Source organism: Heptranchias perlo, chromosome 10 (assembly GCF_035084215.1).
Source record: "Heptranchias perlo isolate sHepPer1 chromosome 10, sHepPer1.hap1, whole genome shotgun sequence".
Lineage (NCBI taxonomy): Eukaryota > Metazoa > Chordata > Chondrichthyes > Hexanchiformes > Hexanchidae > Heptranchias > Heptranchias perlo.
In genome coordinates, this window is record NC_090334.1 from 59,029,018 (window position 1) to 59,053,803 (window position 24,786).

The window sequence follows — 24,786 nt, forward strand, 5'->3', positions numbered from 1 at the left end:
ATGCACCTGGTGGGTGGTGTCCTCTCGTGTGATGGTGGTATCTGTGTTGATGATCTGGCATGTCTTGCAGAGGTTGCCGTGGCAGGGTTGTGTGGTGTCGTGGACGCTGTTCTCCTGAAAGCTGGGTAATTTGCTGCGAATGATGGTCTGTTTGAGGTTGGCCTTGATAACGGGCAGTTGGAAAGATTATCTGTAATCACCAGGCATTGTTCTATGACTATATATGCGGTAATTTTCAAGGAATCTGACACTCAGCTGACGAAGGAGAAAACCTCCAAAAGCTTGTGATTTTCAAATAAAACTGTTGGACTATAACCTGGTGTTGTAAGATTCCTTACATTTGTACACCCCAGTCCATCACCGGCATCTCCACATCATTTTAAAAGTGAAGTTTCTTAAACGGGCCATATCCTTATTCGGGGATCAGGGCCCTCATCAGCCTACAGCTGACCTACCAGCCCTCAGTCACCCTGCTACACAAGTTTCAGGTCAGTCAACCCATAAGATTGAGCTGGCTGTGACTCTTTTCTCTAGAAAAAAGACTGAGGGGGACCTGATAAGGCCTTTAAGATTAGGAATAGGTTTGATGGGGTAGATGTGGGGGAAGACCAGAACTAGGGACCATAAATATAAGATAGTCACTAATAAAACTAATAGGGAATTCAGGAGAAACTTCTTTACCCAGGGAGTGGTTAGAATGCGGAACTCGCTACCACAAGGAGTAGATGAGGCGACCAGCATAGATGTATTTAAGGGGAAGCTAGATAAATACATGAGCATATGCTGATAGGGTTAGATGAAATTGGGAGGAGGAACATAGGAACAGGAGTAGGCCATTCAGCCCCTCGTGCCTGCTCCGCCATTTGATAAGATCATGGCTGATCTGTGATCTAACTCCATATACCCGCCTTTGGCCCATATCCCTTAATACCTTTGATTGCCAAAAAGCTATCTATCTCAGATTTAAATTTAGCAATTGAGCTAGTATCAATTGCCGTTTGCGGAAGTGAATTTCAAACTTCTACCACCCTTTGTGTGTAGAAATGTTTTCTAATCTCGCTCCTGAAAGTTCTGGCTCTAATTTTTAGACTGTGCCCCCTACTCCTAGAATCCCCAACCAGCGGAAATAGTTTCTCTCTATCCATCCTATCCGTTCCCCTTAATATCTTAAACTTCGATCAGATCACCCCTTAACCTTCGAAACTCCAGAGAATACAACCCCAATTTGTGTAATCTCTCCTCGTAACTTAACCCTTGAAGTCCGGGTATCATTCTAGTAAACCTACGCTGCACTCCCTCCAAGGCCAGTATGTCCTTCCGTAGGTGCGGTGCCCAGAACTGCTCACAGTACTCCAGGTGCGGTCTAACCAGGGTTTTGTATAGCTGCAGCATAACTTCTGCCCCCTTGTACTCTAGTCCTCTAGATATAAAGGCCAGTATTCCATCAGCCTTATTGATTATTTTCTGCGTCTGTTCATGACACTTCAATGATCTATGTACCTGACCCCCTAGGTCCCTTTGGACATCCACTGTTTATAACTTTTTACCATTAACTTTTTACCTGTTCTATCCTTTTTTGATCCAAAGTGAATGACCTCACATTTGTCTACATTGAATTCCATTTGCCACAGTTTTGCCCATTCACCTAATCTCAATATCGCTTTGTAATTTTATCTACAGTGCTTACAATGCCACCAATCTTTGTGTCATCGGCAAACTTAGGAGGTGGCTCGTCTGGAGCATAAACACCAGCATGAACCAGTTGGGCTGAATGGCCTGTTTCTGTGCTGTACATTCTATGTAATTAACTTTCTCTCTGTGATTTGAGTATCTGTTATTATTTTTTGTTGTCCCCTCCTTTTTTTCTGATTCTACTAAAATGCTTATTTATCTTTTAGTTTTCAGTTCTGAAGAAGAGTTCTACTGAAACTTTAATTTGTCTTTTCTTTGCACAGATACTGACTGCCCTGCTGTGTATTTCCAGCATTGTCTTTGTTTGTTATATAGATAGATAGATTGTACTCTCATAAAGCAAAAAAAAATGCTGTATGTTTTTAATTTCTATTAATGTTGGCATCCTGGATTTTATGATATTTATAATTGCATTTATTTTATTTAACATTGCTGTGTGGGTCACAACATTTAATTTCAAAATGCATTGAAATGTCCTGTGTTAGGCTCTCTATATAGCAAATCCATTATAAAAGTGTCAGCATTTAACTGCAAAACCTTTTATGCCTGTAAGTGTCGCTGTGCTAGGATTTTCCAATATTAAATGGCACATAGAGTCATAGAGTTATACAGCACGGATAGAGGCCCTTCGGCCCATCGTGTCCGCGCCGGCCATCAGCCCTGTCTACTCTAATCCCATATTCCAGCATTTGGTCCGTAGCCTTGTATGCTATGGCATTTTAAGTGCTCATCCAAATGCTTCTTGAATGTTGTGAGGGTTCCTGCCTCCACAACCCTTTCAGGCAGTGAGTTCCAGACTCCAACCACCCTCTGGGTGAAAAAGTTCTTTCTCAAATCCCCTCTAAACCTCCCGCCTTTTACCTTGAATCTATGTCCCCTTGTTATAGAACCCTCAACGAAGGGAAAAAGCTCCTTAGTATCCATCCTATCTGTGCCCCTCATAATTTTGTACACCTCAATCATGTCCCCCCTCAGCCTCCTCTGCTCCAAGGAAAACAAACCCAATCTTCCCAGTCTCTCTTCATAGCTGAAGCACTCCAGCCCTGGTAACATCCTGAGAGACTATGATACTGTGATAACCTTAAACGCATCCATCAGTCAGCAAAGCAAAGCAATCAATTGCTGTTGCATACTGAGATGGAAGCTGTGGGACGAGTCTTTGAATAAATTTTGCTGCCTTTCCATCTTCAGCCTAAGTGGCCGTTGGTTCCCTCTCTTGGAGTGTCAGGGTGCTGCTCCAAGTTTCCACTGTTCCCCTGGGTTGGGCGCCCCTGTTGTACCATTTTAGGTGCAGGGGCCTGCCTTTGTTATTTAAATGACCCTGTCCCCGGAATTTGGAACAGGATCACTAGCAGGCCAAAGTGGTGGGAGGAGGCTTTGATAATGTTAGCTGCTAAAATAATAGTTGCTACAAAGTATATTGAGAGTTAATACTAAAAAAACAAGTTGCATTAAGATTTTGATCCTCTGTTATCTTAGCCAGCTGCCATGTTGGCATAGGAAAGTAAAGGAGACAAATATTCATGTTTAAAAGTACATTTAAAACTTTTGGTAAATATTTCACCCCCTTACAGCTCTCTTGAACTTCCTCCCACCTCATCCCACTGGCTGCCTTCTCTTCAGTGTCCAATATCCAGCCTACCCCCATTGGTCCATGAATCCATGACCCTCTTTCAGGGGCCATTGTCCTAATCACCTGCCCCCATTAAGTCCCTTTCCACTCAATTTCCAAGCCAGCCACTGTTCTGCCACCGACCCGCTCAACCATCCATTTGCTTGCTCCTTCAGCTATCGGTTTGGCTGCCCATTTAGTAGTCCTTTTTGCTGACCGATCGGCCCCCCCTGTAACCTTTATAAAAGCAAGATTGCCAGGCATTACAGAGCCAAATCTGCTATCAGAGCAATGTATTCTGGGCATTCAGGAGTGTCACAAATTGTGAAATTTATACTGTTTTATTCTTTAAAATTCACCATCAGCATTCTTCACAAACAAGGGTTAAAACGTGTCTTTTTCCCACTTTAGTAGAGGTTACTTGTCGTTATTTTTATGAATTAGAATAGCTGGTTGTTTCATTATGCAAAGTTTAAACATCAGGTTCTGTGTTGTGCTTGTTACTTTATATATTGGTCCCTACCATTCAATTCAGAATCAGCAATTGTTTATAAGAGTTTTGTCATTGTGTAATGTCAAATATGTCTTTGTTTTATTAATATTATTTTGTGTGAATAATATGTGAAATCAGCCAGATGAGATGTTATAAATTAACTCAACGTGTCACCGTTGTTAAGGATGTAGCCTTGTATTTTTGAAATAAAAAAAGATTTATATCATACAGACTAGTATCAGAGTACAACACAACTGGGATTTATAACAGTTTTTCAGAGTTCTCACCAGCCTTTCTTTAGCTGTTAGAACAGACTCCTGGAATTAAACTGACAACATCCTCAATACTGGTGAATGTAGACTCAAGTCTGTTTGTGCCTCTTGGTAACAGAATGTTGTCTCAAGCATCTTCCTCAGTGGCAAAAGAGAGGTATTTATGTTGGGTGTTGAAAATTACACTTTGGTGTTCCCTATATTCAGTTCAGGCAGCAAGTCTGACAACATGGAAGTGGTGAAGATAAATGGGGGAGCGGTAGAGCTCAGTGTCATCAGTGTACATGTGGAAGTTTGGCCCTGTGCCTGTGGATAATGCCAATGAGGGGCAGCATGTAAATGACAAAGCAGAGGGGACTAAGAATAGATTCTGGGGTGGGGGGGGGGGTGCAAGAGGGCAAGAGGTGACAATAATCATCCTTATACTGTTTGGCTTGAGACAACTGTTCTCAAACTTCATCCTAGTTTCTGCCTAAGGTAGTCTGAATTCATTTTGTCTTAAGAAACAATAACATAGAAAATTAGGAAGGAAAATACCAACTGGTCCATTCAGCCCATTGGATTCAGACATGGTGCAACCTTTATGCATCATCAGTCCCCTCTCCCATCCTCCCAGCACAGTCACACAATCTCCTGAGAGAGGCAAAAAACCTTAGGTCAATTTAGGAAAACAACAATTCTGGGAAATTTCTCTCTTGACTCCTGAAGGCAATTAAGCAAGCTCCAGGAGATAGCAGTAACTGATATCACTGGTAACAGGTAACCCATCTTCTTTCTAGCTTCCTTCCCTGCTCCACAGCAATCTGGATCATGAACATGAGAACTCTGCTTCTTTGTAAATTAGATGCAATACTTTTTGTAAACTTGCTAGTAGAAAATAGCACAGAAATGGAACTTACATAATGCAGGACAAAAATCTTTTAAAGGAATAGACATCATCAGTAATTATTCTTGTGGAATTTCCTAATCTACTTGTAATATGTAGAGGAATTCTCGTGTTGATGAGGAACTAAATCTGAAATGTTAACTCATCTTTTTTTGTTTAAAATATCAATTGATGTGATGTGCATTTCTGGCATTTTCTGTTTTTAATACAGAAAAAGCCAAGTAAAAATGGAACTACTATACATTAAATGGTAATGCCATAGTTTATGAAATCAAATACTCGAGGTTACACTTGTCATTCAGCATGCATACATTTCTACATCTAGGCACAGGTAATTGGTGAAAAAATATAATGGGACATTTTCAAAGTATGATCATTATACAATCAAGGGGTTAACATAATGCCCCAAATAACAGCTTTTATTATCTGAATCTTAATAATATTTCCTTGAACACATTATAGAAACTTTCTTCAACTTGTTACTTTTAAAAAAAATTCTTCCAATGTACTAAAAATCTGATTTCCTTCAAGTATGCCATGGTTTTTTTTCGTATTGGTAGTGTTTTCAGCGAGAGTACAGTGGTATTCACTACATTATATATACAATTGTACATATTCTTTAATAATACAGTACTGGCATTTATTATGGCAGTAATGTCCAAACAGGTAAGTAAAATGTTTTATTCATCAAATTATAAGTTACTTTAAAAACACAGCACCAGCATGAGGCAATACCTGAATGGCTAAATTAGTTTAAGGTCCTTTATTCTAGAATAGAAAGTGTGCCCTTACATTGTCAATTTGAATTTCAAATGGGTGAGGAATCTCTTTCAATACTAAATACTGCATTAGACGCGGTGCAAATCAGTATGGCAAATGGGGCTCCTTTTATTACTGCTATGTAGAAGCCTTAAACCATGACTTGCCCACTTGCTTATCTCCCCATCCTAATAATGTAACATTCCTACATGTGCTCCATTCCCCTTTTTTTTTCTTCGTTCATGGGATGGGGCCGTCGCTGGCAAGGCCAGCATTTATTGCCCATCTCTAATTGCCCTTGAGAAGGTGGTGGTGAGCCGCCTTCTTGAACCGCTGCAGTCTGTGTGGTGAAGGTTCTCCCACAGTGCTGTTAGGAAGGGAATTCCAGGATTTTGACCCAGCGACGATGAAGGAACGGCGATATATTTCCAAGTCGGGATGGTGTGTGACTTGGAGGGAAACGTGCAGGTGGTGTTGTTGCCATGTGCCTGCTGCCCTTGTCCTTCTAGGTGGTAGAGGTCGCGGGTTTGGGAGGTGCTGTCGAAGAAGCCTTGGCGAGTTGTTGCAGTGCATCCTGTGGATGGTACACACTGCAGCCACAGTGCGCTGGTGGTGAAGGGAGTGAATGTTTAGGGTGGTGGATGGGGTGCCAATCAAGCGGACTGCTTTGTCCTGGATGGGGTGTCAAGCTTCTTGAGTGTTGTTGGAGCTGCATTCATCCAGGCAAGTGAAGAGTATTCCATCACACTCCTGCCTTGTGTCTTGTAGATGGTGGAAAGGCTTTGGGGAGTCAGGAGGTGAGTCACTCGCCGCTGAATACCCAGCATCTGACCTGCTCTTGTAGCCACAGTATTTATATGGCTGGTCCAGTTAAGTTTCTGGTCAATGGTGACCCCCAGGATGTTGATGGTGGGGGATTCGGCGATGGTAATGCCATTGAATGTCAAGGGGAGGTGGTTAGATTCTCTCTTCTTGGAGATGGCCATTGCCTGGCACTTGTCTGGCACGAATGTTACTTGCCACTTATCAGCCCAAGCCTGAATGTTGTCCATGTCTTGCTGCATGTGGGCACGGACTGCTTCATTATCTGAGGGGTTGCGAATGGAACTGAACACTGTGCAGTCATCAGCGAACATCCCCATTTCTGACCTTATGATGGAGGGAAGGTCATTGATGAAGCAGCTGAAGATGGTTGGGCCTAGGACACTGCCCTGAGGAACTCCTGCAGCAATGTCCTGGGGCTGAGATGATTGGTCTCCAACAACTACAATCATCTTCCTTTGTGCCAGGTACAACTCTAGCCACTGGAGAGTTTTCCCCCTGATTCCCAATGACTTCAATTTTACTAGGGCTCCTTGGTGCCACACTCGGTCAAATGCTGCCTTGATGTCAAGTGCAGTCACTCTCACCTCACCTCTGGAATTCAGCTCTTTTTTCCATGTTTGGACCAAGGCTGTAATGAGATCTGGAGCCGAGTGGTCCTGGCCCAACCCAAACTGAGCATGGGCGAGCAGGTTATTGTTGAGTAAGTGCCACTTGATAGCACTGTCAACGACACCTTCCAACACTTTGCCGATGATTGAGAGTAGACTGATGGGGCGGTAATTGGCCGGATTGGATTTGCCCTGCTTTTTGTGGACAGGACATACCTGGGCAATTTTCCACATTGTCGGGTAGATGCCAGTGTTGTAGCTGTACTGGAACAGTTTGGCTAGAAGTGCGGCTAGTTCTGGAGCACAAGACTTCAGCACTACAGCCGGGACGTTGTCGGGACCCATAGCCTTTGTTGTATCCAGTGCACTCAGCCATTTCTTGATATCACGTGGAGTGAATCGAATTGGCTGAAGACTGGCTTCTGTGATGGTGGGGCTATCGGGAGGAAGCCGAGATGGATCATCTACTCGGCACTCCTGGCTGAAGATGGTTGCAAACGCTTCAGCCTTGTCTTTTGCACCCACATGCTGGACTCTGCCATCATTGAGGATGGGGATGTTTACAGAGCCTCCTCCTCCCGTCAGTTGTTTAATTGTCCACCACCATTAATGACTGGATGTGTCAGGACGGCAGAGCTTTGATCTGATCCGTTGGTTGTGGAATCGCTTAGCTCTGTCTATAGCATGTTGCTTCCGCTGTTTAGCATGCATGTAGTCCTGTGTTGCAGCTTCACCAGGTTGGCTCCTCATTTTTAGGTACACCTGGTGCTGCTCCTGGCATGCTCTTCTACACTCCTCATTGAACCAGAGTTGATCCCCTGGCTTGTCAGTAATGGTAGAGTGAGGACTATGCTGGGCCATAAGGTTTAAAATTGTGCTGGAATACAAATCTGCTGCTGCTGATGGCCCATAGCGCCTCATGGATGCACAGTTTTGAGCTGCTAGATCTGTTCTGAATCTATCCCATTTAGCATGGTGGTAGTGCCATACAACACATTGGATGGTGTCCTCAGTGTGAAGACGGGACTTCGTCTCCTCAAGGACTGTGCGGTGGTCACTCCTACCAATACTGTCATGGACAGATGGATAGATTGGTGAGGACGAGGTCAAGTAAGTTTTTCCCTCCTGTTGGTTCGCTCACCACCTGCCGCAGGCCCAGTTTTGCAGCTATGTCCTTCAGGACTCAGCCAGCTCAGTCAGTAGTGGTGCTACCGAGCCACTCTTGGTGATGGACATTGAAGTCCCTCACCCAGAGTACATTCTGTGCCCTTGCTACCCTCAGTGGTTCCTCCAAGTGGTGCTCAACATGGAGGAAGACTGATTCATCAGCTGAGGGAGGGCGGTAGGTGGTAATCAGCAGGAGGTTTCCTTGCCCATGTTTGACCTGATTCCATATGATTTCATGGGGTCCAGAGTCAATGTTGAGGACTCCCAGGGCCACTCCCTCCTGACTGTATACCACTGTACCCCCACCTCTGGTGGGTCTGTCCTGCCGGTGGGACATGACCTACCAGGGATGGTGATGGAAGAGTCTGGGACGTTGGCTGAAAGGTATGATTCTGTGAGTATGGCTATGTCAGGCTGTTGCTTGACTAGTCTGTGGGACAGCTCTCCCAATTTTGGCACAAGTTCCCAGACGTTAGTGAGGAGGACTTTGCAGGGTCGACTGGGCTTGGTTTGCCTTTGTCGTGTCCCATGCCTAGTAGTCCGATGCCAGATGTTCCGTCTGGTTTTATTCTTATTATGACTTTTCGTAGCGAGATTTTACAACTGAGTGGCTTGCTAGGCCATTTCAGAGGGCGATTAAGAATCAGCCACATTGCTGTGGGTCTGGAGTCACATATTGGCCAGACCGGTTAAGGACGGCAGGTTTCCTTCCCTAAAGGACATTAGTGAACCAGATGGGTTTTTATGACAATCCGGTAGTTTCATGGCCACCATTACTGATACTAGTTTTTTTATTCCAGATTTTTATTTAATTAATTGAATTTAAATTCCCCAGCTGCTGTGGTGGGATTTGAACTCATGACTCTGGTTTATTAGTCCAGGCCTCTGGATTCCAGTTGTAATTGATGTAAGTTTGTAATCATCCTCAAATTTTTGAAATGGATATTTACCTATTCTGTAGGCTGCATGGAGCTTGAAAACTCGAGCCTTGACAGAGATGGTGTACGTGGATGAGGTAGATGTAGATCAAGAAGGAATAGCAGAAGTGATGCTGGATGACAGTGCAATTGCACAGATTGCCCGTAAGTACTTTAGGAAACCAGTTTTGTTGGTTTGTTAAATTAGGCTTGATTTTAATTCACTCAAACCCTGACATTGAAAATTGTTGATAACACTAAATAGGAGGTTTGGCAAACAGTGAGGTGGACTGTGGAAGACTTCAAGACGACAAAGACAGGGTTAGCGGAAAATAGACAGGTGGTAGATGAAATTTAGTGTGAGATAATGCCTTTTGAGAGGAAATGAAAGGAATGGGAGAATACACACAATGGAAAAATACTGAAGGAAGGATGAGGAGAAACAGAGAGATCTAGACATGTAAATACAGAATTCCTTGAAAGTGAGAGTGCAAGTCAATAAAGCCTTAAAAAGGCCAAAAGCATTTTGGGTTTAGAGGTGTAGAATACAAGAGCAAAGAGGTAATAATAAATTTGTACATGACAATGGTTAAATCATAGAACCATAGAAAAGATACAGCACAGAAGGGGGCCATTCGGCCCATCGTGTCCGCGCCGGCTTGAAGAACAACCAGGTGACCATTTCTAATCCCACCTTCCAGCACCCGGTCCGTAGCCCTGCAGCTTACAGCATTTTAGGTGCAGGTCCAGGTAGTTTTTAAAAGAGTTGAGAGTCCCTGCCTCTACCATCAATTCGTGCAGCGAATTCCATACACCGTCCACCCTCTGGGTAAAAAAGTTTTTCCTCATGTCCCCTCGAATCCTTCCGCCAATCAGCTTAAATCTATGTCCTCTAGTTCTTGAACTCTCCGCTAGGGGAAACAGAGTAGACAGGAAGTACCTATCTGGGCCCCTCATAATTTTGTACACCTCAATCAAGTCATCCCTCAGCCTCCTCTGCTCTAAGGAAAACAACCCCAGCCCATCCAATCTCTCCTCGTAGGTGCAATTTTCAAGCTCTGGCAACGTTCTTGTAAATCTTCTCTGCACTCTAACATAGTTTTAGAGTACTGTGACCAGTTTTGGATGCTCCATTATATTATAGAAAAAACATTAAAGCCATAAAGAGCCTACAGCATAGATACCAGGGATAAGAAACTATAGTTATGAGGAAAGATTTGAGATACTGAGACTATTTCCATTGGAGCAGAAAAACCTAAGCAGATTTCATAGAGGGTTTTAAAGTTATGATGGGTTTTGATCGAGTGAATAGGAAAAGACTATTTCCTTTTGTTGGCGAGTCAGTGATGAGGGAGTCATCAATTTAAAGTTGTCATTGAAAGTGAGATGAGAGGTTAGGAAAAATTTCTTTATACAAAGAGTTGCTGGAGTGTGGAATGCTTTGCCACAGGCAGTGATTGGTGCAGAGACCATTGCATTTTTTAAGGGAAAAGTTAACAAATATTTGAAGCAGAGGAAGATGCAGGGATATGAGAGAGAACATAGCAGCAGAATTAGTGTGGATTGCTCTAGCAAAAGAGCTGGAACAGACATGATGGGCCAGATGGCCTCCTTCTGTGCTGCAAAATGTTATGTTCTATGATAACATCAATTGAATCAAAAAATAAGCACCATTTATCACTGTTGTTTGAACGTCTCATCCGAAAGATGGCACCTCAGTTGTGCACTGAGGTGTTAGCCTAGAAATAGGTGCTCAAGGATCTGGAGTGGGACTTGAACCCACAATCTTCTGACTCAGTGATGAGAGCGGTACCACTGAGCCAAGAATATTCAGCTTTTAAAGTTCATGTTTCACCGCTGTTACCACACACCTGACTTACATTTAGACCTGTTTAATGTATTAGTAATCACAGAAATTGTAAAAATGTATTCAAGAATTTTGGTGGTTTTATTTTCATTTTGCTGAAAAAACAAATATACTTCTATATTTAAGTATCATTCACACAGGATCATACATTAAACTTCGATGATTAATGGAACAGTACTTGGGTTTTGAACTGTATTTTCACATATATTTGAAAGTTTTTTTTGTCTGCAGGACCTGGAACCTCTTTAAAACTCCCAGGAATCAGTCAAGGAGGAGGTCCTAGCCTAGCTGTCAGGTATTAAGAGCTTTAACTATGGATCCCCTTGATGGATTATTCACTAAATGCACTGTCATAGAGTCATAGAGTTATACAGCACGGATAGAGGCCCTTCGGCCCATCGTGTCCACGCCGGCCAAACCTGTCACCCTGGCTGAGATCGGCTAACTCAGTCCAGACTTGGGATCGAACCTGAGACCTTCCTGGTGCATATGGTTCAGTATCACACTGTGTGGTGTGATACTGAACCATATGCACCAGGAAGGTCTCAGGTTTGATCCCAAGTCTGGACTGAGTTAGCCGATCTCAGCCAGGGTGACTGTGAAGGTGCTACCCCAATTGGCTTTAGAAAATTTAAGCTAGTCATAGAGTCATAGAGTTATACAGCACGGATAGAGGCCCTTCGGCCCATCGTGTCCGCGCCGGCCATCAAGCCCTGTCTACTCTAATCCCATATTCCAGCATTTGGTCCGTAGCCTTGTATGCTATGGCATTTCAAGTGCTCATCCAAATGCTTCTTAAATGTTGTGAGGGTTCCTGCCTCCACAACCCTTTCAGGCAGTGAGTTCCAGACTCCAACCACCCTCTGGGTGAAAAAGTTCTTTCTCAAATCCCCTCTAAACCTCCTGCCTTTTACCTTGAATCTATGTCCCCTTGTTATAGAACCCTCAACGAAGGGAAAAAGCTCCTTAGTATCCATCCTATCTGTGCCCCTCATAATTTTGTACACCTCAATCATGTCCCCCCTCAGCCTCCTCTGCTCCAAGGAAAACAAACCCAATCTTCCCAGTCTCTCTTCATAGCTGAAGCACTCCAGCCCTGATAACATCCTGGTGAATCTCCTCTGCACCCTCTCCAAAGCGATCACATCCTTCCTGTAGTGTGGCGACCAGAACTGCACACAGTACTCCAGCTGTGGCCTAACCAGTGTTTTATACAGCTCCATCATAACCTCCTTGCTCTTATATTCTATGCCTCGGCTAATAAAGGCAAGTATCCCATATGCCTTCTTTACCACCTTATCTACCTGTTCCGCCGCCTTCAGGGATCTGTGAACTTGCACACCAAGATCCCTCTGACCCTCTGTCTTGCCTAGGGTCCTCCCATTCATTGTGTATTCCCTTTCCTTGTTAGTCCCTCCAAAGTGCATCACCTCGCACTTTTCCGGGTTAAATTCCATTTGCCACTGTTCCGCCCATCTGACCAACCCATCTATATCGTCCTGCAGACTGAGGCTATCCTCCTCGCTATTTACCACCCTACCAATTTTTGTATCATCAGCGAACTTACTGATCATACCTTTTACATTCATATCCAAGTCATTAATGTAGACCACAAACAGCAAGGGACCCAGCACCGATCCCTGTGGTACCCCACTGGCCACAAGCTTCCAGTCACAAAAACAACCTTCGACCATCACCCTCTGCCTTTTGCCACTAAGCCAGTTTTGTATCCAAAGTGCCAAGGCACCCTGGATTCCATGGGCTCGTACCTTCTTGACCAGTCTCCTAGGGAGGGGGAAAATTAACCAGGGCTTCTCATCCTACTGAAAAGAAAGATGAAAGAAATAATTTGCATTTATATAGTGCCTTTCACAACCTCAGGACATCCCAAAGTACTTCACAGCCAGTGAATTACATTTGAAGTGTAGTCAATGTCATAATATAGGGAAAGTACACGTGAATGTCAGGTGATACAAGCTCATACATGGTTGTGGGTATTTTTGGTCAGCTTGGTGTCTGATCCATGCGAAAACCTATCAGCATGGATCAGACACCTATCAAACCAAGCTAATGAAAAATCCAAACAGTAGAATTCCTACTTCGCAAAAATGGAAAACAATCTTTCCCTGTAAGAACACAATGCACTTACCTAAGTCCAGAGCGTTTCGTTATAGATAGGCATTGCCAGGACTTAAGCATATCCAAATTTGCTCAGGAGTAATACTGGAGTTTAACAATCTAAGAACACTCAGCCTATCAGAAAAGAGCACATGTACGTTTCCTGTTGCTTGTCCACCTAGGACCATCCTATGCTTTAGAGTTTGCCTGCATTCATTAGCTTGCAGGGTTATCTGGAGCCGAGTGGGAAGAATCTTAGCCCCTAATGACAGGTCTAACCCCAAAGTTCCATTAGTGGCTGCTCAATTTTCTTTGTGCTCTGGAGTACTGTGGGCCTACCTGGCTCAGGTATTGACTACTAAATCTGCCACGGAGGGTTCATTTCATTCCAAACTTCCATTGCAAGGTTTGTCATATTGGAGGCATTTTAACTCAAAAGAGCCCCAATTTGCCCCTTTCCAACCACCTCCTATAAGTATGAGATGCACTCATACCTATAAAGCAGCTGAAGCTCAAAGTTTAGGCTCATATATGAATAGTCACTAAGGTGGGCTGTTGTTGACCTTGTTATACGCTAACATGAGTCGCTACCTTCAAAAGAGAGGAAAAAATTAGACGTTAGATAGAAATTGAAGCAAAATTTTGCTACCATATCAAAGTGTCAATGTAAGAAATTTTCACACATTAGGCATATTTGTGTATGGTCTCATGAAAAAATGCTTTATTTCAAAAACATTTTTAATAAGGTATATAACTGCATAGTGTAAACTGTTGAACAACATCTTTCTACAATGCACAAAATCTAGATCCTATAAAATTAGTAGAGGATTTGTCTAAAGTCAATCCTAATATTAGTTATCTCTACTTGTAAATTATAATCAATATATGTAAAACTTTTGAAATAAATTCAACATGTTAACAAAAATTTGTATAATAAGCTATGCTTCTCATAGTCTACCTCTTGCTCCTCCTTTAAGACACTCCTTAAAACCTACCTCTTTGACCAAGCTTTTGGTCACCTGCCCTAATATCTCCTTATGTGGCTTGGTGTCAAATTTTGTTTGAAAATCGCTCCTGTGAAGCGCCTTGGGACGTTTTACTACGTTGAAGGCGCTAAATAAATGCAAGTTGTTGTTGGGTAATTTTAACCTAACCCACCTGTCGGGGAAACTGATGGGATCGATCGGCTGTCCGTTTTACACCCCGCCCGATTTTACTTTCAGTTAACTTCAATGGAAGGTAAAATTGGGCAGGTGGTAAAACAGGTCTGATAACGTTAGTTTCCCACCGGGCGGGTTAGGTTAAAATTACCCCCTATTAGTCACTTGCTATACATCTATCCCCGAATATCGTTGTTTCACAGAAAATTGTCAGGTCAGTCACTCAGCCTTAATGAGTGAAACAGAGCTTCCTCTAACAAGTAGCAGTTTTGAGATTTTATTTTTTAAAACTTCTATAGTCAGTCATTCAGTGGCCCCCAACTCACACAGTTTTCATTAAAACACAGGTCAAGTTGTATTTAATTGATTATTCGTTTCTTCCTGTGCTTCTGTTCAAAATCTTTATCTCTTTTCATAGACCCATGTCTCAATCTGGAAGACCCATCACTGGGTTTGTTAGACCAGGCACCCAGTCTGGCAGACCTGGTACTATGGAGCAAGCTATCAAAACCCCAAGAACTGCCTACACAGCCCGACCAGTAACAAGTGCTTCTGGGAGATTTGTCAGGCTGGGGACGGTAAATTTTGTGGAAGCATATGTTTTATTTTATTGTAATTATTTTTCTTAATCATCAGTTTTAAAATCCTGTTGGAATTGCAATTAAGAAATACTTTTCTCTCATCTCGCTTTAGGCCTCCATGCTTACTAACCCTGATGGACCATTTATTAATTTATCCAGACTAAATTTATCCAAATATGCTGGGAAACCAAATTTAGCTAAGGTTTGTGCCAAATTTTGAATACATAATATTTTTGTTATATATCCTACAATTAAGCATATTGTTAGTAAACGTAATTAAATATTGTAATTCCTTATGGAATATTTCATAAATACTAAATAACTTATTTGTGGAACTAGTAAAATGGAGGAATGCCTCAAGCGTTAAATCCCTATTTTGAAGAAGTTGGGAATTTCCTAATTTTGTGTTTTTAAAGACAACTATTTTAATATTTTGGGCTCAGTTTAATTTTAACATTCTTGTAGCTGATTCACATCCTGTACCACTTTGGTTTTTTCCTAAATGTCAAAAATATCCCTTCTACTCTAGTAGTTCTTTCTACTCACAGAGCCATGTATGAATTTAACTCTTGGGTTTTGGTATATGTCGGAGGTGCTCGCCGCAGACAGACGAGGGCCTCATAAATATTCAAAAGGCGGGGTCCTACAATGCAAATGGAATCCCAATGTAATTTTAACTCGCAGTCGCGCGAGTCTATATCAATGCCAGAGCCGCCAGAGAAACCTGGCAGCCAACAGGATCGGGGTCAAAAGAGGCCCAGAAGGGTAAGTTTTTAAAAAGATTTTTATGGTTTCCTTGTGGGCCAGAAAGAGCAGGAGTGCTCTGCCAGACCCTACAAGGACTGGTGGTAAGCTTTGAAATGTCAGCTGGAAGAATGCATGCCAAGCTAATGGAGTTGGGAAATGGATGCTTGCCAGATTTCTCAACCCTCACACTTATTCTGTGCAGGCAAGACCACCCTAGCAATTGGAAGATTTGCTCTTATGTTATCAGAAGAGTGGATTTTTGGATGTGTTCATATTTTAATAAGAGTGTGCAAATGTTGGATTTGAAAATAAGAAAATATTATGCATTTATATATGTATTTATTTTTCAGGCACTGTTTGAATATATTTTCCATCATGAAAATGATGTAAAAACTGTAAGTTATCAATAAATACCTACCAAAAATTTGCAGGTTCTACCATGGGTTTATTTCTATAGCATATGTTAAATGTGAGCATGTAACTGATAAAGATGAATATGAGTATGCTGAAGGACAGATATATAGAAATGGCTTTTAATTTTCATGAAGGGATAGATTTTCTCAATTAGCACTCCCAGCACAGAGCTTCGATGATTGGAATGCATATCAGGAATTCCAGCGTGGAGTAAGTGCACCCTGTAAAATTTTCCACATACGTGATGAAGTGATAATTTGCAAAATCTGCCCATAGTAATTTAACTTTCAATCAAAATGCAGTAATAGTGTCTATTGAAGCCATTTTAAGGCAGAACGTTTATAGAGGATCCTAATGTAATCAGAGCGATCAAGTCATTATGTATGTTAATGAACTTGATAACAATTATATATACAGCGTAATATGACAAGTCAGATAGTATTGTAATGTATATTGTGTGGAGTCTATGGAAACATGGAATAATATGCATTATATAACATTTGTAATTGTTCCAGCATAAAACATCCACAAAGTTCATGACAGTCATTACAGTTTTTAACTGTTAAATCCAGGCATCACAATCTGTTAAAACCAGATTCTGGCAATATATACATGGAAGATAATGAAAATGGATTTATTTCCTTGAGTTGGGCTCCTTGGGTAACTCATGGGAAATTCATTTCTAACAATTAGTTCTCTTCTAAACAACTTATAAATTTAAAGCTAGAGTATATTGTCTTCTGATACCATTACAGTGAGAAAAATGATTTTATTTCACCCTATAGACATTCCATAAATTGCGCACTTTGTCCAGACAAGTACCAACCCTGATCCTGCATTCATTATGCTTCAGCCTCTTATGCTTTAAAATGAGGACAACAACTATTGTTATATATTTGTATATATTTTGTAAAACTACTGTAACACTTTAGCTCTTTCCTAACGGATCACATAGGTACATAGTAACATTTAGCCCCTTGAGCCTGTTCCGCCATTCAATTAAATCATGGCTGATCTACACCTTTTACCTGCCTTAATTCCATATCCCTTGTTACCCTTGCCCAACAAAAATCCATTGGTCTCAGTCTTGAAAATTTCAAATGACCCCGGTGTTAGAGTTCCATGTTTTCACTACCCTTTGAAAAATGCTTCCTGATTTCATTCCTAAATGGCCAAGCTCTAACTTTAAGATCATGCGCTTTTCTGGATTTCCCCACCAGAGGAAATAGTTTCTCTGTATCTACCCTATCCAATCTCTTTATCATTTTAAACACTTCAGATCACTCCTTAACCTTCTAAGCTCAAGGGAATATAAGCCAAGTTTATGCAACCTGTACTCATAATTTAACCCTTTAAGCCCTAGTATCATTCTGGTGAATCTGCATTGCCAAAGTTAATATATCTTGAAGTTCAGCGCCTAAAATTGAACACAGTACCCCAGTTGGGGTCTGACCAAGGCTCTGTAGAACTGAAGCATCACTTCCTCACTTTTGAATTCCAATCCCCTTGTAATAAAGGTCAACATTCCATTAGTCTTTTTGATTACATTTCGTTCCTGTGCACTAGCTTTTAGTGATTTGTATACATGGACACCTAAATCCCTTTGCTCCTCCACAGCTGCTAGTCTCTCACCATTTAAAAACAATTTTGATTTGTCTTTTTCAAATCCAAAGTGGATGACCTTACACTTCCCCACCTGGAACTCCATCTGCCTTTGAAACTTCCTACTCCCATCTACACAACTTACTGTGCCTCCTAACTTATTGTCATCTGCAAATTTACATTATGTAAAGCAAACAATTTATTTTGCTCCAGGTGGATACAATTGCTCTATGTCAATTATATGCAACTTCTTATTGACAATCAATACATTTGTTCATCATGAATAGATGTTATTTCTCTCTCTTCAGTCTGATGCAGTTTCTACATTTAATCCGACACAATATACTCCATAAGCAGCTTCTACTCATTCTGTGTCCCACAACAACCAATGCAGAACTATTATAACTTCTCATATGGGTACTGGCTATGATTTAAGAACATTTGAAAAGGCCAATTGACTAATCAAACCTGCTCTTTCCACATACTATGTACCATTTGCCCTATTATGGTTTTATCACTGGACAATGTTGTTCAGTGCTCATCCTCCACATATGATGCTTGGGCTTAACAAAAATAAAACAAGTTCCTACAAGTCATACAAATAAAATCTCCCAACAGAGACCATGAAGTACTGAAAATATTCCTCTCTTGACCATACCTACATAACTTGATTATATCAACATCATTGTAGTATTGTTCACATTCCATGTTTTGAGGATAATCTAATTTTTTGTAAACAGGACAGTCATATATTAAAAAATCCTATGTCTGTGCACAGTTTCTATTAGAAATTCCTATGTTCACATTTATAATGGAAACTGCCAATGTAAACTTTTCATGTTGTAATTACACCTGCAGCACCACCATTGGCAGGAAGGTATAAATACAGAGTGACTATACCAAGCATAGTTCTCAGGTCAAGTGGGGTAAAAGAGCAGGGAATTATGTTTGGACTCGCAGATTTATTTCAGTCCTTATGTTAAAGCTATATATTCTGTTCTTATTTTTATATTTCCATTATAAAGTCCTATGTCTACATTTATAATAGAAACTTGACGTGCTGTAAGTGCAATCTACTGCCAATGGTGGTGTTGCAAGTTTACTTAGGTATTTTCCACTATAAACGTGGACATAGGAACTTATAACGGAAAAGTTGACCAAAGTATGCACAGACATAAGATTTTTAATATAAAATAGGTAGATAATAGTAACAAATCAAATATTCGATAAAAATAAGGACCGAATATATGACTTTAAAATGGGAACTACATTACATCTGTGCGAACTGGTTCAGTTATTCCCTCGCCCTTTAACCCTGCTTCACCTGAAGACTACACTTAGTCTTAACTCCCTGTGTGCAATGCCATGGGGGATCAACTAGTACTTAGTTAACTTTTTTAATATAAATATTCCAGATAATAGCTCAATAAAGCTTCTCAATAAGAATTGAACTTTTTTTTTCTAACAGGCTTTAGACTTGGCAGCCCTAGCTACTGAGCAGTCCCGGTTTAAAGATTGGTGGTGGAAGGTACAAATTGGAAAATGTTATTACAGGTAAAGGGTGTTAGATTTACATTGTGTTTAATTAGAGAAGACTAATGCGTTCCATGTGATTGTTGTTGTTCATACTGTTTTGTATATTGGTTAAAAACACAAGAACATAAGAAATAGGAGCAGGAGTAGGCCATACGACCCCTCAAGCCTGTTCCTTCATTCACTAAGATCATGGCTGATCTTCGACCTCAACTCCACTTTCCCGCTCTATCCCCATATCCCTGAATCCCTTAGTGAAAGTAAGTATTGGGGTAATCACTGATTCCTAGTTACAGTGCATCTATTTATTATATGAGAATATCTTGATATATATTAATGACTTTTACTTGGGTGTACAGGGCATAATTTCAAAATTTGCAGATGACACAAAACTTGGAAGGATAGTGAACAGTGAGAAGAATAGTGATAAACTTCAAGAGGATATAGACAGGCTGGTGGCATGGGCAGACACGTGGTAGAATAAATTTAACGCAAAAAAATGCAAAGTGATACATTTCGGTAGGAAGAATAAGGAAAGGCAATATAAACTAGAGGGCACAACTCTAAAAGTGGTACAGGAACAGAGAGATCTGGGGGTATATGTGCACAAATCATTGAAGGTGGCAGGGCAGGTATAGAAAGCGGTTAAAAAAGCATATGGGATCAGGGGCTTTATAATTGAGACATAGGGGGTGATATTAGCCCCAAGAACGGGTGGGTTGGGGGCAAGTGGGAGTTGAATTTTTTACTTTCGGACTTTGCATTCCCAGTGGGAAACCTGTACTTTTCCGCGCCGACATTAAATCTGGAAATAAAGCTGGGTTGCGGTCGCGACCCAAAAAACAACTATTTTCAACTCCCACCCATCCCCAACCCACCCGTTCTTGGGGGTTAAAATCGCCCCCATAGAGTACAAAAATATGGAAGTGATGATGAACCTTTATAAAACACTGGTTCAGCCACAACTGGCGTATTGCGTCCAGTTCTGGGCATTGCACTTTAGGAAAGATGTGAAAGCCTTAGAGAGGGTGCAGAAGAGATTTACTAGAATGATTCCAGGGATGAGGGACTTTAGTTACGTGGATGGACTGAAGAAGCTGGGGGTATTCTCCTTGGAACAGGGAAGGTCGAGAGGAGATTTGACAGGTGTTCAAAATCATGAAGGGCCTAGACAGAGTAGATAGAGAGAAACTGTTCCCATTGGCGGAAGAGTCAAGAGCCAGAGGACATAGATTTAAGGTGATTGGCACAAGAACCAAAGGTGACATGAGGAAGAACTTTTTTTACACAGTGCGTGGTTAGGATCTGGAATGCACTGCCCGAGGGGGTGGTGGAGGCAGATTCAATCATGGCCTTCAAAAGGGAACTGGATAAGTACTTGAAAGGAAGAAATTTGCAGGGCTATGGGGATAGGGTGGGGGAGTGGGACTAGCTGGATTGCTCTTGCATAGAGCCAGCATGGACTTGACGGGCTGAATGGCCTCCTTCCGTGCTGTAACCTTTCTAAGATTCTATGAAAATATTGTCATTTTGAACACAGGTATAAAGTATTGCAAAGCATGAAACATCAATGCATACTTACAAAACATTCTACAGTTTTAAAACTATGTTATCTGATTCTGTATTCCTAAAGATTGGGTTTGTATCGTGAAGCAGAGAAGCAGTTTAAGTCTGCGTTCAAACAACAGGAAATGGTTGATACAGTCCTTTATCTGGCAAAGGTAAGCAGCTGTATGGTGTATACATGGGAACCAGGACTTCTCAATACAGGTGTTTTTAAAAGTATGGTTACCATTTCTGTTACTGGACCAATTCTGAAAAAAATAATGAATAAAGGAAGTTATATACAAATTCTTGTACCTGCTTAAATAGTTCTCAATTCATTTGAACAGGTCTATATTCGTCTAGACCAGCCATTGACAGCATTAGGCATTTTCAAGCAAGGACTGGATCGCTTCCCAGGAGAGGTTACACTGCTTACAGGAATAGCTCGTATATATGACGTATGTAGTGCACATAATTTGTCTATTCTGTGTTAAAAATGTAGAAAATCTTTCCAAAACGTGCTGGATTGTTGTTTCTTCCTAATATTGCCACTTTATAATAAACTGATGTTCTTGAATTCAACAGGAAATGAACGACCTAGTATCAACCACTGAATATTACAAGGACGTTTTAAAACAAGATAACACTAATGTAGAAGCCATTGCCTGCATTGGGAGTAATCATTTTTATTCAGACCAACCAGAGATTGCACTACGATTCTATAGGTGAGAGCAGAAGATGTATTAATAACTAAAATTGGCTTCAGATTGTGACCACTAAATCATTTTAATAAAAGAACCAGGGTTACGATGGGGAAATCAGTCAGGTTTCCTATATTGATTGCCTTTATGTGATTCCTGCTTTTAAGTGCATATGCCCGGACACTGGGTGATGATGGACTTTGGCTTAGGCTTAACTCTGATGGTAACAATGGTCTAATAGCCTACCAGCACTCACTGTCCAGGCATGAATAATGGCCATTTGGACAAAATACTACAGCACCAACATGGTGGCATTGCTGAGATCAGAAACATGGAGGTTAATCTTCACCTTCACCGCCTGAGCAGTAATCTGGTGGAACAAATCACCCACCCCTTGTAGAGCCCGCCCGATTTTCATCCCATTGATTTCATACTGGGCTCGATTTTAACTCTTGGATGGGAATGCAGCAAAGTGTCACGCCCATCCGGGAGCAGGTAGGCTGAGCCGATTTTAACGGCTGGGCCTCATTAACATGCCATTTGCCGACTTCCCAACCAAAACGGCTGGGCAGTCGGCAGGAAGCAGAAGGCTACCGCTGGGGACCTAAATGAATGGTTCCTGGTACAAGGTAGGTACTCTGGGATGGAAATTTTGGTCAGGGAGAAGAGGGATTTCCGATGCAGAGTTTCCAAGGTTTCCTGTGGGGCCTGGGGCAGCACTCTTGCTCCTCCTGGTCCATGAGGATACTGTCATTTTTTAAAAACTTATCTTACCTGGCCTCCTCTGGCCCTGGCTCTTGTTCCTGGCAGGTTTGGCCTAGCAGGAAAGCCACCACTGCTCCCCTGCTCAGGCCTCATGTTAAAATGACAAATTGGGCCCTGATGTGGTCATCAGCTGTTTGCTCACAGGATGGGAAAAAAAAGAAGTCTTCCCAAGCTCTTTTGCACACTTCCTAGCAACTAGCCACAGAATAGGCAGACCAAATGGAAATGGTGGCCTTCCCCAGGAAGATCGTAAAGTAGAAATGGGAGAAAATAAATACAGAATATTTGGATATATGAAACATTGTCTTAAATTCTTTTCTTGACAAGTCTAAATCAATAAAAGTACAGCTGCACAACCATCCAGAATGAATACTGTAATTGCAATATAATGATCCACTAAATGTGGTATTGTATCAAAATCTAAAATATTGGGCTTGTTGCAATTTTTATTTGGTATGGATAGAGCCTTTTCAATTTACAGAATGGATCCAGGATTTTTTTGAAATGATGTTGAAAAAGATTTTCTTTTCTACAGGCGACTCCTCCAAATGGGTGTTTATAATTGTCAGCTCTTCAACAATCTAGGACTCTGCTGCTTTTATGCACAACAGTATGATATGACTCTGTCCTCGTTTGAAAGAGCGCTCTCACTGGCTGTGAATGATGAGGAAGTGGCAGATGTATGGTACAACCTCGGCCATGTAGCTGTGGTATGTAGTGAATTCGTTACAGCAATTATTGTCTTTTTTTTCTTACCAGTTGATAAAAAGAATAATTGTGAACTATAATGGTTCAGATAAATGAGATCTATGAAAAACAGAAGTAAAAGAAAATTGATTAATCCAGGAAATAGAATGGTTATATAACTGTTACCACAAAATTGAGAAACAAGAATAAGAATATCTTATTCTGACGAAAGGTCTTTGACCTGAAACGTTAACTCTGTTTCTTTCTCCACAGATGCTGCCTGACTTGCTGAGCTTTTCCAGCATTTTCTCTTTTTATTTAAGAATACCTTAATGGTAATTTGACGAATAATAAATAGTAATAGTTTGTTCTTTTTCAGATTAACTCTGTTTGCATTTTTATTTTTATCCTGCAAGTAAAATATATCATGATGACAGCTCATTAATGTATTTACTGCAGCACTTAAATCATTATTACTGGCGGTAGTGTTATATGCACAAGCCCTTGAAGGTTTCTTGAATCATTTTGCATAAAAACTTTTTAAAAAATAGACTGAACGCATACTGCTGAAGTGCACTTATAATAATATTGACCTGCAGTTCAATTGATTTTGTTGAGGATATCATTAAGTCAATTTTCAGGCACCATAAAATAATAGAGTAAATTATTATAACCCCAATTTTAAATCAAGGTCAGAATCGGTCGGGGAGGGGGTTGGGTGCAGGGTGAGAAGTCAGCCCCTTGACCTTGCCAACATCAGGCCTGAACGATTCTAACTCCCAGGCATCATTTCAATATAATTTCTTATAATAACTGTCCACCTGATCGCTTCTGGAAATGGACTGCCCACCCACTTCCTGGCGCTATTTCTGGCAGACGCCCAAGACCTATTTAAAGCAGCAGTGCATCTCTTAAAGGAAGGTTGCATTCCCTGCTTTTACATTTTGTTAACTGCTGCAAGGTGGGGAATCTCTAAAATGAGTCGCAAGGCTGGAGGTTGTAGGGGAGGACGTCAAGGTAAGGAGGGAGATATTGTTCCCCAACATCCGCAGGAGTATCACCAGGGCCACAACCCAGCAGCTCTGGACAGAGGTGGCTGAGACGGTCAGTGCAATCAGCATCATCCCCAGTACCTGGGTTTAGTGTAGGGCAAGGCTCAACAATCCTGCAAGAGCAGCAAGGGTGAGTACACCTTCTCATCTCTCCATCTCTCTTCACAACACTTGCCAACACTCCTTTCACCTCTTCCCCCACCACTCTCAACAATTCTCTCCCCCCATCACATCCTTCAGCATACAAGGGCACACTACGACACCTCTCTTTCTCATTCCAAACACACACCTCAGCCTTTGCTGTCTTCACACCAGACATTAACAGCATTTTCTTCTCACATCCTAGCAATTGCACAACCAGCAAATTCTCCCACGACTCCTTCATCACTTCACATTCCACACACTTGGCTTTACATTCATCACCTCCCCATTCTCATTCCATCTCGCTTTTTTCCCAGCTGTCAGCACATGCACAAGCTTCACAACTTCAAGCTGCATGCTGAAGAATGTTACCTTCAAGCTAGATAATGTCTTGCTACTGAGTGCTATTGTAATTCTTGGACCTTTTCTCTTTCTTCTAGGTCCTAATCAACATCTGGACCCTGCAGAAGAAGACACCGCAGAGGAGGACAATCTTCCTGACTTTGCACTGTCATGCGCTCCATCCACTCTGAGCACCAGCACATACATTGCACTCCACATGTGTTAGATTGTGAGCCAGAGGGGTCTGCACCTGGTGAAACACCCACCAAGAGTGAGCAGCAGCAGCTACTGGTGGCAGGG

At 41.6% G+C, this 24,786-nt stretch overlaps 1 protein-coding gene across 2 annotated transcripts in view; it reads left to right on the forward strand.

The window, feature by feature from the left end:
• The window catches only part of ttc8 (tetratricopeptide repeat domain 8), a 40,701-nt gene that overhangs the window by 10,207 nt on the left and 5,708 nt on the right, over positions 1-24,786 (forward strand). The window contains exons 2-12 of one of the 2 annotated variants that reach the window (XM_067991882.1): positions 9,276-9,396; positions 11,330-11,393; positions 14,795-14,954; positions 15,070-15,159; positions 16,055-16,099; positions 19,189-19,274; positions 20,887-20,974; positions 21,146-21,256; positions 21,384-21,523; positions 22,800-22,974; positions 23,225-23,286. In XM_067991882.1, the coding sequence (XP_067847983.1) occupies positions 9,276-9,396; positions 11,330-11,393; positions 14,795-14,954; positions 15,070-15,159; positions 16,055-16,099; positions 19,189-19,274; positions 20,887-20,974; positions 21,146-21,256; positions 21,384-21,523; positions 22,800-22,974; positions 23,225-23,284 (1,140 nt within the window). In that variant the 3' untranslated portion in view covers positions 23,285-23,286. The remainder of the gene's footprint in view (positions 1-9,275; positions 9,397-11,329; positions 11,394-14,794; positions 14,955-15,069; positions 15,160-16,054; positions 16,100-19,188; positions 19,275-20,886; positions 20,975-21,145; positions 21,257-21,383; positions 21,524-22,799; positions 22,975-23,224; positions 23,287-24,786) is intronic. The other variant, XM_067991881.1, reaches the window with a different exon arrangement.